The sequence below is a fragment of the Bombina bombina genome, chromosome 1 (genome assembly GCF_027579735.1).
Source record: "Bombina bombina isolate aBomBom1 chromosome 1, aBomBom1.pri, whole genome shotgun sequence".
In the NCBI taxonomy this organism is placed as follows: domain Eukaryota; kingdom Metazoa; phylum Chordata; class Amphibia; order Anura; family Bombinatoridae; genus Bombina; species Bombina bombina.
In genome coordinates, this window is record NC_069499.1 from 351,503,072 (window position 1) to 351,518,835 (window position 15,764).

The 15,764-nt window shown below is 37.9% G+C and overlaps 1 protein-coding gene across 3 annotated transcripts in view; it reads right to left on the bottom strand.

Annotated features, from left to right (window-relative positions):
* Positions 1–15,764, bottom strand: part of SPEG (striated muscle enriched protein kinase) — a 649,794-nt gene that overhangs the window by 374,480 nt on the left and 259,550 nt on the right. For all 3 annotated transcript variants that reach the window (XM_053698167.1, XM_053698169.1, XM_053698170.1), the window contains exon 6: positions 1,592–1,774. In XM_053698167.1, coding sequence (XP_053554142.1) covers positions 1,592–1,774 — 183 coding nt within the window. The remainder of the gene's footprint in view (positions 1–1,591; positions 1,775–15,764) is intronic.

Below are 15,764 nucleotides of genomic sequence, written 5' to 3' on the forward strand. Positions count from 1 at the left end.
TGCGAATGATAGCTAAATAGGCTTGATTTATCAAGCCCTTCTACCCCTTTAAAGGGACATGAAACCCAAATTTTGATAATTTTAAACAACTTTCTAATTTACTTATATTATCTAATTTGTTTCATTCTCTTGATATCATTTGTTGAAGGAGCAGCAATGCACTACTGGTTTCTAACTGAACAAATGGGTGAGCCAATGATAATTGGTATAGATATGCAGCCACCAAGCAGCAGCTAGAACCTAGGTTCTTTGCTGCTCCTGAGCTTGCAAAGATAAAACTTTCAGCAATGGATAACAAGAGAAGGAAACAAATTAAATAATAGAAATAAATTGGAAAGTTGTTTAAAATTGTATTCTCTGTCTGAATCATGAAAGAAAATGTTTGGGTTTCATGTACCTTTAACTGTAGGTTATATATGTACGCCCCTCTCCACCATGGAATGATAAATGGAGCCCAATGTGTCAGTGTATGTGCCTCTGTTGTGAATGTGAGATTTTTGGAGAATATGATGTGGCTGCTGAATAAGCTTTAGAACTAACTGTGAAAATTAAAAGCCCATGGTTTTCTTTACACTTATTCACAAACATGGTGTAAATTATTCACAAACACCACTGTTACTTTTCAATACTGATTTCTCAATCTGGCCCTGGGTCTGAGCCTAGGACAGCAGGATGTATGCATTCCTATTGGCATTCTGGGATGCAGGAGTTTAAAGTTTGTTGGCAGTGGGGCACTGGCATTTTGTGGGCAGGGTCATTTATAGAGATGCGGGGTTAAGGGCAGACCATGGACAGTAACACGGCAGGGTGGGTCATAGGTGAACAGTGGGTGTGTCTGGTGAGCTGTGGGTGGGTGTGTCTGCGCAGGTCATTGGAGTGGCTCAGACAGTCCATTAAAACCAGAACACCAAGAGGTTGCAGGAGGAAAGAGGGCCAGACCTCCCAACCCATGACAGTCAGGCAAAATGCAGGCTAATTGGTAGGAATGTGTACGTGGTAGCAGAATATTTCCACTCCCATGCTCTTCAAAAAGTTTATTTATTAATTTTATAAAAAATAAATGATCCTTTCTGTCTACTGGGGTTGTATAGCCTCTCCATGCATCCATGGGGCCGAATTATCAAGCTCTGAACAAATCTGTAGGGGGCAGCATTGCACAAGCAGTTCACAAGAACTGCTTGTGCAATGACAAATGCTGACAGCGTATGCTGACGTGTGTGTGTGGCGGACATGATAGGCTACATCGTATCATGTCCACTCGCACTTTAAGAAATCGGCCCCAGAGCCTTCATTTGTAAGAAATATTGAGGGAAGTATAAAATTGTTGAAAGTGGGGGTTCGGCAGGGATTTCCAAATGCCTAGGGCAGCACAGAAGCAAAATGCACTGCTGAGAGAGGGCCATCCTGTGACAATATTCTTTTCTGGAAGACACAGAACCTTGAGATAACACAATACATGATTGCTCTCACAATTTTTAAGGCAACCAGTAGGATTATTTGCCAGCTTGTACAGTAAATGAGTCATGATTATTGCAGGTGTTGCATTAACAATCTGCAATTCTAACCCTGTGTCTTGTGTTTTGTGATTTACCTGGTTTGACAGTCAGGGCTCCACAGCTGCTGGCCTCTCCGACTTCATTCCGTGCAGTCACTGTGTATATACCAGAATCAGATGGTAGCGCCCAGCGCAGGCGTAGTGTGTGTCTCTCTCCCTCAGCTCGGATCTGATGGGTCGGACTGTTCTTCAGTAATATACGATCTTTCCTCCATGATACTGTCATTGGGGGTGTGGAGTAAAGCAAAGTCAGTACAATGCCAGAATCTAAACTCAATCTAAACCCTTTATATGTACAGTTTATATCAGCAATTAAAGGGATATGAAACCCAAAGTGTTTCATTCATGAGTCAGATAGAGCATGCAAATTTAAGCAACTTTCTAATTTACTCCTATTATCAATTTTTCTTCATTCTCTTGGTATCTTTATTTTAAAAAGCAGGAATGTAAGCTTAGGAGCTGGCCCATTTTTGGTTCAGTGCTTTGAATAATTGGACTAAATTAGAAAGTTGCCTAAAAATTGCATGCCGGAATCCTGAAAGAAAAAAAACATAATTTATGTAAGAACTTACCTGATAAATTCATTTCTTTCATATTAACAAGAGTCCATGAGCTAGTGACGTATGGGATATACATTCCTACCAGGAGGGGCAAAGTTTCCCAAACCTTAAAATGCCTATAAATACACCCCTCACCACACCCACAAATCAGTTTAACGAATAGCCAAGAAGTGGGGTGATAAGAAAAAAAGTGCGAAGCATATAAAATAAGGAATTGGAATAATTGTGCTTTATACAAAAAAATCATAACCACCACAAAAAAGGGTGGGCCTCATGGACTCTTGTTAATATGAAAGAAATGAATTTATCAGGTAAGTTCTTACATAAATTATGTTTTCTTTCATGTAATTAACAAGAGTCCATGAGCTAGTGACGTATGGGATAATGACTACCCAAGATGTGGATCTTTCCACACAAGAGTCACTAGAGAGGGAGGGATAAAATAAAGACAGCCAATTCCTGCTGAAAATAATCCACACCCAAAATAAAGTTTAACAAAAAACATAAGCAGAAGATTCAAACTGAAACCGCTGCCTGAAGAACTTTTCTACCAAAAACTGCTTCAGAAGAAGAAAATACATCAAAATGGTAGAATTTAGTAAAAGTATGCAAAGAGGACCAAGTTGCTGCTTTGCAGATCTGGTCAACCGAAGCTTCATTCCTAAACGCCCAGGAAGTAGATACTGACCTAGTAGAATGAGCTGTAATTCTTTGAGGCGGAATTTTACCCGACTCAACATAGGCAAGATGAATTAAAGATTTCAACCAAGATGCCAAAGAAATGGCAGAAGCTTTCTGGCCTTTCCTAGAACCGGAAAAGATAACAAATAGACTAGAAGTCTTACGGAAAGATTTCGTAGCTTCAACATAATATTTCAAAGCTCTAACAACATCCAAAGAATGCAATGATTTCTCCTTAGAATTCTTAGGATTAGGACATAATGAAGGAACCACAATTTCTCTACTAATGTTGTTGGAATTCACAACTTTAGGTAAAAATTCAAAAGAAGTTCGCAACACCGCCTTATCCTGATGAAAAATCAGAAAAGGAGACTCACACGAAAGAGCAGATAATTCAGAAACTCTTCTAGCAGAAGAGATGGCCAAAAGGAACAAAACTTTCCAAGAAAGTAATTTAATGTCCAATGAATGCATAGGTTCAAACGGAGGAGCTTGAAGAGCTCCCAGAACCAAATTCAAACTCCAAGGAGGAGAAATTGACTTAATGACAGGTTTTATACGAACCAAAGCTTGTACAAAACAATGAATATCAGGAAGAATAGCAATCTTTCTGTGAAAAAGAACAGAAAGAGCGGAGATTTGTCCTTTCAAAGAACTTGCGGACAAACCCTTATCTAAACCATCCTGAAGAAACTGTAAAATTCTCGGTATTCTAAAAGAATGCCAAGAAAAATGATGAGAAAGACACCAAGAAATATAAGTCTTCCAGACTCTATAATATATCTCTCGAGATACAGATTTACGAACCTGTAACATAGTATTAATCACGGAGTCAGAGAAACCTCTATGACCAAGAATCAAGCGTTCAATCTCCATACCTTTAAATTTAAGGATTTCAGATCCGGATGGAAAAAAGGACCTTGTGACAGAAGGTCTGGTCTTAACGGAAGAGTCCATGGCTGGCAAGATGCCATCCGGACAAGATCCGCATACCAAAACCTGTGAGGCCATGCCGGAGCTATTAGCAGAACAAACGAGCATTCCCTCAGAATCTTGGAGATTACTCTTGGAAGAAGAACTAGAGGCGGAAAGATATAGGCAGGATGATACTTCCAAGGAAGTGATAATGCATCCACTGCCTCCGCCTGAGGATCCCGGGATCTGGACAGATACCTGGGAAGTTTCTTGTTTAGATGAGAGGCCATCAGATCTATCTCTGGGAGCCCCCACAATTGAACAATCTGAAGAAATACCTCTGGGTGAAGAGACCATTCGCCCGGATGCAACGTTTGGCGACTGAGATAATCCGCTTCCCAATTGTCTACACCTGGGATATGAACCGCAGAGATTAGACAGGAGCTGGATTCCGCCCAAACCAAAATTCGAGATACTTCTTTCATAGCCAGAGGACTGTGAGTCCCTCCTTGATGATTGATGTATGCCACAGTTGTGACATTGTCTGTCTGAAAACAAATGAACGATTCTCTCTTCAGAAGAGGCCAAAACTGAAGAGCTCTGAAAACTGCACGGAGTTCCAAGATATTGATCGGTAATCTCACCTCCTGAGATTCCCAAACTCCTTGTGCCGTCAGAGATCCCCACACAGCTCCCCAACCTGTGAGACTTGCATCTGTTGAAATTACAGTCCAGGTCGGAAGAACAAAAGAAGCCCCCTGAATTAAACGATGGTGATCTGTCCACCACGTTAGAGAGTGCCGAACAATCGGTTTTAAAGATATTAATTGATATATCTTCGTGTAATCCCTGCACCATTGGTTCAGCATACAGAGCTGAAGAGGTCGCATGTGAAAACGAGCAAAGGGGATTGCGTCCGATGCAGCAGTCATAAGACCTAGAATTTCCATGCATAAGGCTACCGAAGGGAATGATTGAGACTGAAGGTTTCGACAGGCTGTAATCAATTTTAGACGTCTCTTGTCTGTTAAAGACAAAGTCATGGACACTGAATCTATCTGGAAACCCAGAAAGGTTACCCTTGTTTGAGGAATCAAAGAACTTTTTGGTAAATTGATCCTCCAACCATGATCTTGAAGAAACAACACAAGTCGATTCGTATGAGACTCTGCTAAATGTAAAGACGGAGCAAGTACCAAGATATCGTCCAAATAAGGAAATACCACAATACCCTGTTCTCTGATTACAGACAGAAGGGCACCGAGAATCTTTGTGAAAATTCTTGGAGCTGTAGCAAGGCCAAACGGTAGAGCCACAAATTGGTAATGCTTGTCTAGAAAAGAGAATCTCAGGAACTGATAATGATCTGGATGAATCGGAATATGCAGATATGCATCCTGTAAATCTATTGTGGACATATAATTCCCTTGCTGAACAAAAGGCAATATAGTCCTTACAGTTACCATCTTGAACGTTGGTATCCTTACATAACGATTCAATAATTTTAGATCCAGAACTGGTCTGAAGGAATTCTCCTTCTTTGGTACAATGAAGAGATTTGAATAAAACCCCATCCCCTGTTCCGGAACTGGAACTGGCATAATTACTCCAGCCAACTCTAGATCTGAAACACAATTCAGAAATGCTTGAGCTTTCACTGGATTTACTGGGACATGGGAAAGAAAAAATCTCTTTGCAGGAGGTCTCATCTTGAAACCAATTCTGTACCCTTCTGAAACAATGTTCTGAATCCAAAGATTGTGAACAGAATTGATCCAAATTTCTTTGAAAAAACGTAACCTGCCCCCTACCAGCTGAACTGGAATGAGGGCCGTACCTTCATGTGAACTTAGAAGCAGGCTTTGCCTTTCTAGCAGGCTTGGATTTATTCCAGACTGGAGATGGTTTCCAAACTGAAACTGCTCCTGAGGACGAAGGATCAGGCTTTTGTTCTTTGTTGAAACGAAAGGAACGAAAACGATTGTTAGCCCTGTTTTTACCTTTAGACTTTTTATCCTGTGGTAAAAAAGTTCCTTTCCCACCAGTAACAGTTGAAATAATAGAATCCAACTGAGAACCAAATAATTTGTTTCCCTGGAAAGAAATGGAAAGTAGAGTTGATTTAGAAGCCATATCAGCATTCCAAGTCTTAAGCCATAAAGCTCTTCTGGCTAAGATAGCCAGAGACATAAATCTAACATCAACTCTAATAATATCAAAAATGGCATCACAGATGAAATTATTAGCATGCTGGAGAATAATAATATCATGGGAATCACGATTTGTTACTTGTTGCGCTAGAGTTTCCAACCAAAAAGTTGAAGCTGCAGCAACATCAGCCAATGATATAGCAGGTCTAAGAAGATTACCTGAACATAGATAAGCTTTTCTTAGAAAAGATTCAATTTTTCTATCTAAAGGATCCTTAAACGAGGTACCATCTGACGTAGGAATGGTAGTACGTTTAGCAAGGGTAGAAATAGCCCCATCAACTTTAGGGATTTTGTCCCAAAATTCTAACCTGTCAGGCGAAACAGGATATAATTGCTTAAAACGTTTAGAAGGAGTAAATGAATTACCCAATTTATCCCATTCCTTAGCAATTACTGCAGAAATAGCATTAGGAACAGGAAAGACTTCTGGAATAACCGCAGGAGCTTTAAAAACCTTATCCAAACGTATAGAATTAGTATCAAGAGGACTAGAATCCTCTATTTCTAAAGCAATTAGTACTTCTTTAAGTAAAGAGCGAATAAATTCCATCTTAAATAAATATGAAGATTTATCAGCATCAATCTCTGAGACAGAATCCTCTGAACCAGAAGAGTCCAAAGAATCAGAATGATGGTGTTCATTTAAAAATTCATCTGTAGAGAGAGAAGATTTAAAAGACTTTTTACGTTTACTAGAAGGAGAAATAACAGACAAAGCCTTCTTTATGGATTCAGAAACAAAATCTCTTATGTTATCAGGAACATTCTGCACCTTAGATGTTGAGGGAACTGCAACAGGCAATGGTACATCACTAAAGGAAATATTATCTGCTTTAACAAGTTTGTCATGACAATTATTACAAACAACAGCTGGAGGAATAGCTACCAAAAGTTTACAGCAGATACACTTAGCTTTGGTAGATCCAGCAGGCAGTGGTTTTCCTGTAGTATCTTCTGGCTCAGATGCAACGTGAGACATCTTGCAATATGTAAGAGAAAAAACAACATATAAAGCAAAATAGATCAAATTCCTTATAAGACAGTTTCAGGAATGGGAAAAAAATGCCAAACATCAAGCTTCTAGCAACCAGAAGCAAATGAAAAATGAGACTGAAATAATGTGGAGACAAAAGCGACGCCCATATTTTTTGGCGCCAAATAAGACGCCCACATTATTTGGCGCCTAAATGCTTTTGGCGCCAAAAATGACGCCACATCCGGAACGCCGACATTTTTGGCGCAAAATAACGTCAAAAATGACGCAACTTCCGGCGACACGTATGACGCCGGAAACGGAAAAGAATTTTTGCGCCAAGAAAGTCCGCGCCAAGAAAGACGCAATAAAATGAAGCATTTTCAGCCCCCGCGAGCCTAACAGCCCACAGGGAAAAAAGTCAAATTTTTGAGGTAAGAAAAAATATGATAATTTAAAGCATAATCCCAAATATGAAACTGACTGTCTGGAAATAAGGAAAGTTGAACATTCTGAGTCAAGGCAAATAAATGTTTGAATACATATATTTAGAACTTTATAAATAAAGTGCCCAACCATAGCTTAGAGTGTCACAGAAAATAAGACTTACTTACCCCAGGACACTCATCTACATGTTTGTAGAAAGCCAAACCAGTACTGAAACGAGAATCAGTAGAGGAAATGGTAAATATAAGAGTATATCGTCGATCTGAAAAGGGAGGTAAGAGATGAATCTCTACGACCGATAACAGAGAACCTTATGAAATAGACCCCGTAGAAGGAGATCACTGCATTCAATAGGCAATACTCTCCTCACATCCCTCTGACATTCACTGCACGCTGAGAGGAAAACCGGGCTCCAACTTGCTGCGGAGCGCATATCAACGTAGAATCTAGCACAAACTTACTTCACCACCTCCCTTGGAGGCAAAGTTTGTAAAACTGATTTGTGGGTGTGGTGAGGGGTGTATTTATAGGCATTTTAAGGTTTGGGAAACTTTGCCCCTCCTGGTAGGAATGTATATCCCATACGTCACTAGCTCATGGACTCTTGTTAATTACATGAAAGAAAATTGGGTTTCGTATTCCTTTAAGTACTGGATTGCAAAGAAGACCAAAATATAAAATAAATATTTAAAAAAAAAAAACCAACTGAGTATGTTTATCTTATTTTCCTTGATTATGGCCAATAAGTTTGCTAATAAGTTTCATGTCCCTTCAAGGTGCTTTGGTTAAAATAATTAACAACCCATGTGTAATACTAGATGTGCATTATTTTTTACTAAAGGTTGCACAAAAGATAATGCCCCCTGCTCTATCGATTGCGCTCCACTTGTAAGATATCCCTTTCTATTACAATCTTAAAGTGTATTGTGATTCTTGTAAATATAAACATAAGTTTCATTGCAAACTTAGCTCAGTATTAAAAGCTGACAAAGGGCCCGAAGATCTAAGTACTCTGGGCTGGGGAGATTATTAAAGAATGCTCACCAGTACTTCTATTTCCCTGGTGGAATGATCTAAAGCACTTTTTACCATGCAAGAAAACAATTTGTTGATTTAATTGTGCAGTTAAAACTGTTGCTCTAAAGGTGGGAAAGTCTTTTTTGCTGTAGTGAAAGGCTTTTTTGTCGGAGGCAAAATGTACACTATTTAAGTGGGAAAAGCTTTGACATTTACTCTATAATAAATAAATATTAAATTATTTCTTTGGCAGTTGATTGATTCCAATCACCAATTTACTTTGATAACTATTATTTTTGTTCCATTGGCATCTTGTGTTGAAAAAGCACCTCTTGGGGTAGGCACAGGGGTAGCAATAATACTGGGAGCTAGTTGCTTATTGGTGTCTGTAAACATATGTCTCTAGTCATTGGCTCGCTCAATGTGTTCAGCTAGCTCCCAGAAGGGCATTGCTGCCCCTTCAACAAAACCTACCATAAGAATAAAGTAAATTTATTAAGAATAATAAATTGAAAAGTTAAAAAGAGTATGCTCTATCTGAATCATGAAATAAACATTTTGGGCTAGTGGAGTGGTAGTAAGGTCATGCGTTAATCTATTTTTGTTGTTGCTATTTTAGATTTGTCCCCTATCATGACAATTTTTCAACCATAGTTTTTTTTGTTTTTAAGAACAAGTCTGTTAGCTCTGCAGAGGCAAGGCCTAATTGAAAAGAATGTCCTAGTCCAAATGTATTACTGACAAGGCCTACATTAGTATTGGAGCTCATTTGTTACCATGAGAAGCATAAAACCTAGAACCTATATTACAAGTCAGGTGCGGAAAAAAAAAAATATTGCATACTGGATACCGTGAATCATGTCCGCTGGACATCACTGTGAGCGGACAGCATATGCTGTCCGCATTTATTATTGCACAAGCATTTCACAACCAATGCTTGTGCAATGCTGCCCCTGCTAGCTGGTGGACAATCGGCCGCTAGCAGGGGCTGTCAATCATCCTGATCGTATCGGATGATTTCAATCCGCCACCGCTGCTTCTTAACTTTTGTTTCAGATGAGCCTTCGAAACAGTAAACGCTGCTTGATAAATGGAGCACATTGTGACTGCTCATACAGGACATAAACCATAAAACTATCATCTTACTTGGGATTTATTTTCACACTATTTTAAGACTTTTTACAAACAATATTGCTTTTGTGTTTAGAGACTAATGTAATTTTAGATATACGTAACATATTATGGTCTACATTCATAAAGGATAAAGTCATATCTGTTTTATAGTACTTCACTTTTGGTTTGTCGTGAAATTCAAGTATGTAACTAGATAGCTAGATATTCTCAGTGCACCAGCAATTTAAATACTGAAGCTGCTCAGAGCACCAGTGGGGATTGTATTATGTCAGCAATTACCAAACTGAGTCATTACCAGATAGTACAAGCACCTTAGGCTCTCTGAGCAAGTGTTATGTTTAAAATGCTGGTGCACAGAGCATATTTAAATACACTTTTAAAACAGCTATACATTTTATTAGAAGCATTTTTGTTAATACATGTATATTACAAAAATGTGTATATTCAAAATGGAAATGCATCCATGTGGATTCCAATTTTGACTGCAATGACCCTTTAAAGGGACATGAAACCCAAATGTTTTCTTTCATGATTCAGATATAGCATGTGATTTTAACCCTTTGAGTGCTAATGACAGCTTTGAGCCATCACAGAGTTTCCCACTCTGGTGCTAATGACGGCTCAGAGCCGTCATGAGCACTCTCCCACCTTGAGTGAGATCTGGGGGCTCCCACCCGCTCCTACCCCGACAATCGTGCCTGTAGAGTGACAGGCATCGCTGGGGCTTCCCGTTTTGCGTGGTGACGTCACGCGCAATAACGTGATGACGTCACTGCGCAACTTTATTTATACTTAACAATGTTAAGTATATGAGCAGGGGGCATGCTGCTTAGAAGCCTGTATCTCACAGTGTAAGTCTTGGGGGTCTGAAAAAAAAAAAAAAAAATTTGTTCAAAAAATAAAAAAAACTTAAATTTTTTTAGCACCCAGGTGGGAAAGTGAATAGCACTCAAAGGGTTAAACAACTTTCCAATTTACTTTTATTCGCTAATTAGTTTTGGTCTCTAGGTATCCTTTGTTGAAAAGAATACCTAGGTAGGCTCAGGTGGTGCTGATTGGTGGCTGCACATATATGCCTCATGTTATTGGCTCACTCATTGCGTTCATACAGCTCCCAGTAGCGCATTGCTGCTTCTTCAACAAATGATACTAAGAGAATGAAGCAAATTTGATAACAGAAGTAAATTGGAAATGTGTTTAAAACTGTATTCAATGGGGCTGATTTAACAATGTCTGGCGGACATGATACGCTGTAGCGTATCATGTTCGCCAGACATCGCTGAATGCCGACAGCATACGCTGTCGGCATTTAGCATTGCACAAGCAGTTGTAGTAAACTGCTTGTGCAACTTCGCCCTCTGCTGATTCGCGGCCAATCATATCTGATCGGGTTGATTGCTGTCCGCCGCTCAGAGTAGGTGGACGAGTTAAGGAGCAGTGGTCTTAACTCCTGTTTCTGGCGAGCCTGAAGGCTCGTGCGGAAACAAGGGGAACAGGGGCCATTCTGCCCTTGTTAAATCGGCCCCTTTATATGAATCAAGAAAGAAAAAAAAATGTGATTTCATATCCTTTTAATATTTGCATTAGTGTAATTATAATGTACACTATTCTCATTCTAAATGAGATTATTATCATTTAGCAGATCATGGATTCTTGCTGAAGTGATGTTTGTTCACTTTCAAGATCCATTTTATAAGTTTTCAAAAATATCAAGATGAAATATGTGGGTAGACACCATTTTTAAATTACAGTATTTTGTGTTGCGATGTGGTGACGATAAATATATTTAGAAGTTGTGAAATCAATGGGGATTTGTTTTTTAAAAGAAAAAAAACTATATTAATGTTTAATCAATTTGAGCTGAGACAATATGGGTATACAGTACATGTATGTGTTGTGTAATTGATGTGCATTATATTGTAAAATGGTTCATTATATATACTATATATTTTTTGTAACTGTTTAATTGTAAATAAAATATTTTTTTTTTTGTTTTCAAGGTTATGGTCTAGAAAAAAAGATTAACAATACAATGGCTATGACTAAATTTAATTTCCAGCTCACCCCCTGCCCTGATATGGATCTTAAAGGGACACTGAACTCAAATTTTTTCTTTTGTGATTCAAATAGAGCATGCAATTTTAAGCAACTTTCTAATTTACTCCTATTATCAATTTTTCTTCGTTCTCTTGCTATCTTTATTTGTAAAAGAAGGCATCTAAGCTTTTTTTGGTTTAGTACTCTGGACAGCACTTTTTTATTGGTGGATGAATTTATCCACCAATCAGCAAGAACAACCCAGGTGGTTCACCAAAATGGGCTGGCATCTAAACTTACATTCTTGCATTTCAAATAAAGATATCAATAGAATAAAGAAAATTTGATAATATGAGTAAATTAGAAAGTGGCTTAAAATGTCATGCTCTATCTGAATCACGAAAGAAAAAATTTGGGTTCAGTGTCCCTTTAAATAAAAAGCCCTAAACTCCTCAAAAAAAGTCACTATGAGCTCTTTCAATTGACGATAAATAGTAGCAAATACAATTTTCAAAACTTGGGAATATAAAAAAATCTATACTGGAGTTCCAACAAATATGGGAACAATATTTAATAATATATAAATTTAAATAAAAAAAAATTTATATAAGTTATTTGAGGATTCCCCTTATTACCCGCTAATCACAGTAAAAATTGTAAGATAGAATCACAGAAATATCTATGTGAGCATAATACACAGACAACCCAAACAGATTTCAAATAGTACTAACCAGAGTATGAGAGGCTACACATTTTTCTATCTTCCATTATTTAATTTTCTTATACCAATTACTTCTTGATGACTAATCTTGTTATTGTAATGTTCTTTTTTTTTTTTTTTTAATTATGAATTTGTTCATATACATTGTAACTGGGTTTGGACGTATTTTGTTGCTATGTACCACCTACTATTTTCAAAAATGGCTGACTTTTCCAGTTTACAACAGTTGGCTTTTAAACTTTTCTCACACTGTAAAAACATGTTTTGAAAACCACTGAAATGAATGAGCTGCGTCATTTTCGTAAAACTGTCATTTACCACTGTATAAACCGGGATTACAGGATCCCGCGGAGCTGAATGAATATCACTCAAGCCCAATTTATGCTAGAAATGCTGTGCAAAATACAGCTATACTTGTAATCTAGACCAGTGCAAGTCACACTCAACACAATTTACTGTACAAAATTAAATAGTGGGCAAGTCACAATCTCAGCTCACAGTTTCAGCATACTGTACTAAATATAGACCAGCATAGCCCAAAATGTATCCATATGTAAACGGATTAATAGCACAGAAAGGTGTTAACTCATAGTGCAATGCTTAGGGAAATCTAAAGCTTTGATGTTTTTATTCTGCTCATATTTTGGTGGATTGTATTATTAATAAGTTTCACTACAATGACTGGTTTGATAATCTGTCTGAATACCTTTGTGCAGACCTCACAAACCCCCCAGATATGTCTGCCGACTGCCTAGGCACACCTACATCCGTGCTTACTAACCACTCAAGGCCACGCCACCTACCAAAACAGTCCCACCCACAAAACAGCGACAGCCCCCAAGACCCCCCTAATATCCAGACACAAATGTTGGTAGGTATGTTTTGTGAGTGTCGAAAAGGAAAACATGGAAGTGCATACTACTTATAAGCATTTCTAATAATGATAACACATTACATTGTTTTTGTTTGTTTGTTTTTTTCAAATTTTGTTTGCCTTTAAATTCTTTGATTTGATTATCACTGGTATTAAAAAGGGACATTAACGGACTCTAAACTCTAAATTTATGTTTATGTTATACTGCCAAGTGCAAAAAATAAGCCTACTGTCACCTAAATATATACACTTTATGCTTTTTTTTCCTGTAATTATATTCAGAAAAATTGTGGTTTTGACACCCCAGAGATGCTGAAGGTCATTCTGAAGGATTTAGAAGTCTGACATTCCACACACTGATAGCTCATTCATGTCAGCCCCTAACTGGCCACAGCAAGAGAAAATAAGATAAATATAAGGTTTTCATTTTGTTAGCAAAATGACAGCAGCAGAGCTCCCAACTGCTCGGATATTGCAGGATTGTAACGGCTGAGAGTCCCCCCATCAGTTCACAGGTTCCTGTCAGAACACCCCCCCCCCAAACTCCACCTAACTCAGCCCATAAGTTCCCCAGGCTATTTAGTTATACAGTTGTAAATGCTTTTAAAATAAATAGGCCTAGAGTACAAGTGGAGCACAATTGATAACTCATGGTGGGCTATCCATATTGTGACCCTGCACAAAGAATAGCACACAATCTGGTTTAACAAGTAAATGAGACAATCTTAAAGCTTCAATGGATGACACAGGGCACTATTATCTCTCATATTACATATTATTATTGCTTGAGTGCAGCACATAATTGTGCTGGAAAATTTAGTGAGACCTTTAAGTAAAGCATAAAAGGGATTCTAAACTCACATTTTTTTCTTTCATGATTCAGATAGAGGGGCCAATATATTAAGCCCCTTATGGCCCCGTATTTACCTGTTTCCACGTGAGCCTTCAGGCTCGCCGGAAACAGGAGTTAAGAAGCAGCGGTCTTGGTTGTTCTCTGTAAAATCCTGTGATTTTAAACACACGTTTTAATAAATTGTTTTAACATTCATCTGAATTTACTACTATCTGCTCCTGTTGGTGTCTCCCATTGCATTTATATCTAGAGCTTGAAGCTCTGCAGCATGCGAATATACAACTTGCATGTGAATTAACTCTGTAGTCTTACAGGACTTCACTATTGGCAGCATTGATCTGTTTTATTTGAGGTTAACCCTTGGAGTTCGACTGCAGCATTTGTTTCCACTGAGAAGTAATCCCTGGGATCACATATGTGCATGTGGATTTGGCACTTAATCTGCAGTGGTACAAATGTTATTAGAAGCCCCACACGCTAATGTGGCTACTTACAAAATAGCAGATAAAAAACAGCTCATCAAGATTAGAACAGTCCTAGCGGTGTAACGTGCAAAACTCAGCTCCTGGTTCCAGATTGGATAGGGTATCTGTCGTGTTAGGCGGTTCAGATATTCCGTTATAAGGATCGTTGTTAGGATCGCCAGTTCTACCATACTATACCGGCATCTAGAAAACCCGCTAAGTGTTTCAAAGACAAAATCCCTCGGGGTGACCCAATAGAATCCTCAATAACATGAGGATCTGCAGAAGCCTCACAGGGACAAACAAGTGAACAGCATTCCACTACGCGTTTCATTCCGATCGAAATAACTTTTTCAAGAGTACTGATACATAGACCAGCCTTCTACTTAAGGAGAACAATTTGTTCCGCCCCATCTAATTAAATCGTTTGTATTGGTTGAAAAATATCTTAATGGGGCACACAAAGAAGCCGGTATGATTGTTCTTCACTCTGTCCTTAATAAATAAAATACATATATACACAATATCAAAAATTCATCCTCAAAACAGAATGATAAAACAATAAATACAATTCGAGTTCCCTAATGAATGACTGCATCATGTGCTCTTGCATAGGAAAATATAGTGCTCTTTTTAAAACTTCTGATGGTACTAAATCATATAAGTGTAGAAGTACATGCACATGTCATATCACTTATGTAGTTTACCAGTTAACATGCAAATGCAATAAAATCTATATTGGAAGAACAAAAAGAAAGATAAAGTATAGATTAAGGGAACATATAAGAAATAAAAAAAATGTTTTTGATAACCATAGTTTATCCCATCATTTCAAGTTGACACATAACCAAAACCCCAACGATCGAACCATTAAAATCATTGAATGGGTTGCTCTGGACGGTTGGGATTCTAATAGATTATTAAAATTAAGGCAAAGGGAAACCTTTTAGATCAAGACTTCAAATTGTCTGGAACCAAAAGGGTTAAACATAGAATTGAATATTCAAGCTTTCCTTTAAATGTCTTTTAAGCATGTATTGTGTATATTGTATGAAGTTGCAAACATGAATTATGTTATAGTATGTTTTTAAATCAGATTTTAGGACCTTTGTAACGTGCATACCACTTTTATGTAACATATCTTTTTCTAGATTAATAAATGTTTTAGAGTTAATATAGGGAATGCAAATTGTATTTATTGTTTTATCATTCTGTTTTAATGATGAATTTTTAATATCGTGTATATATGTATTTTATTTATTAAGGACAGAGTGAAGAACATTCATTCCGGCTTTTTCGTGTGCCCCCTTAAGATATTTT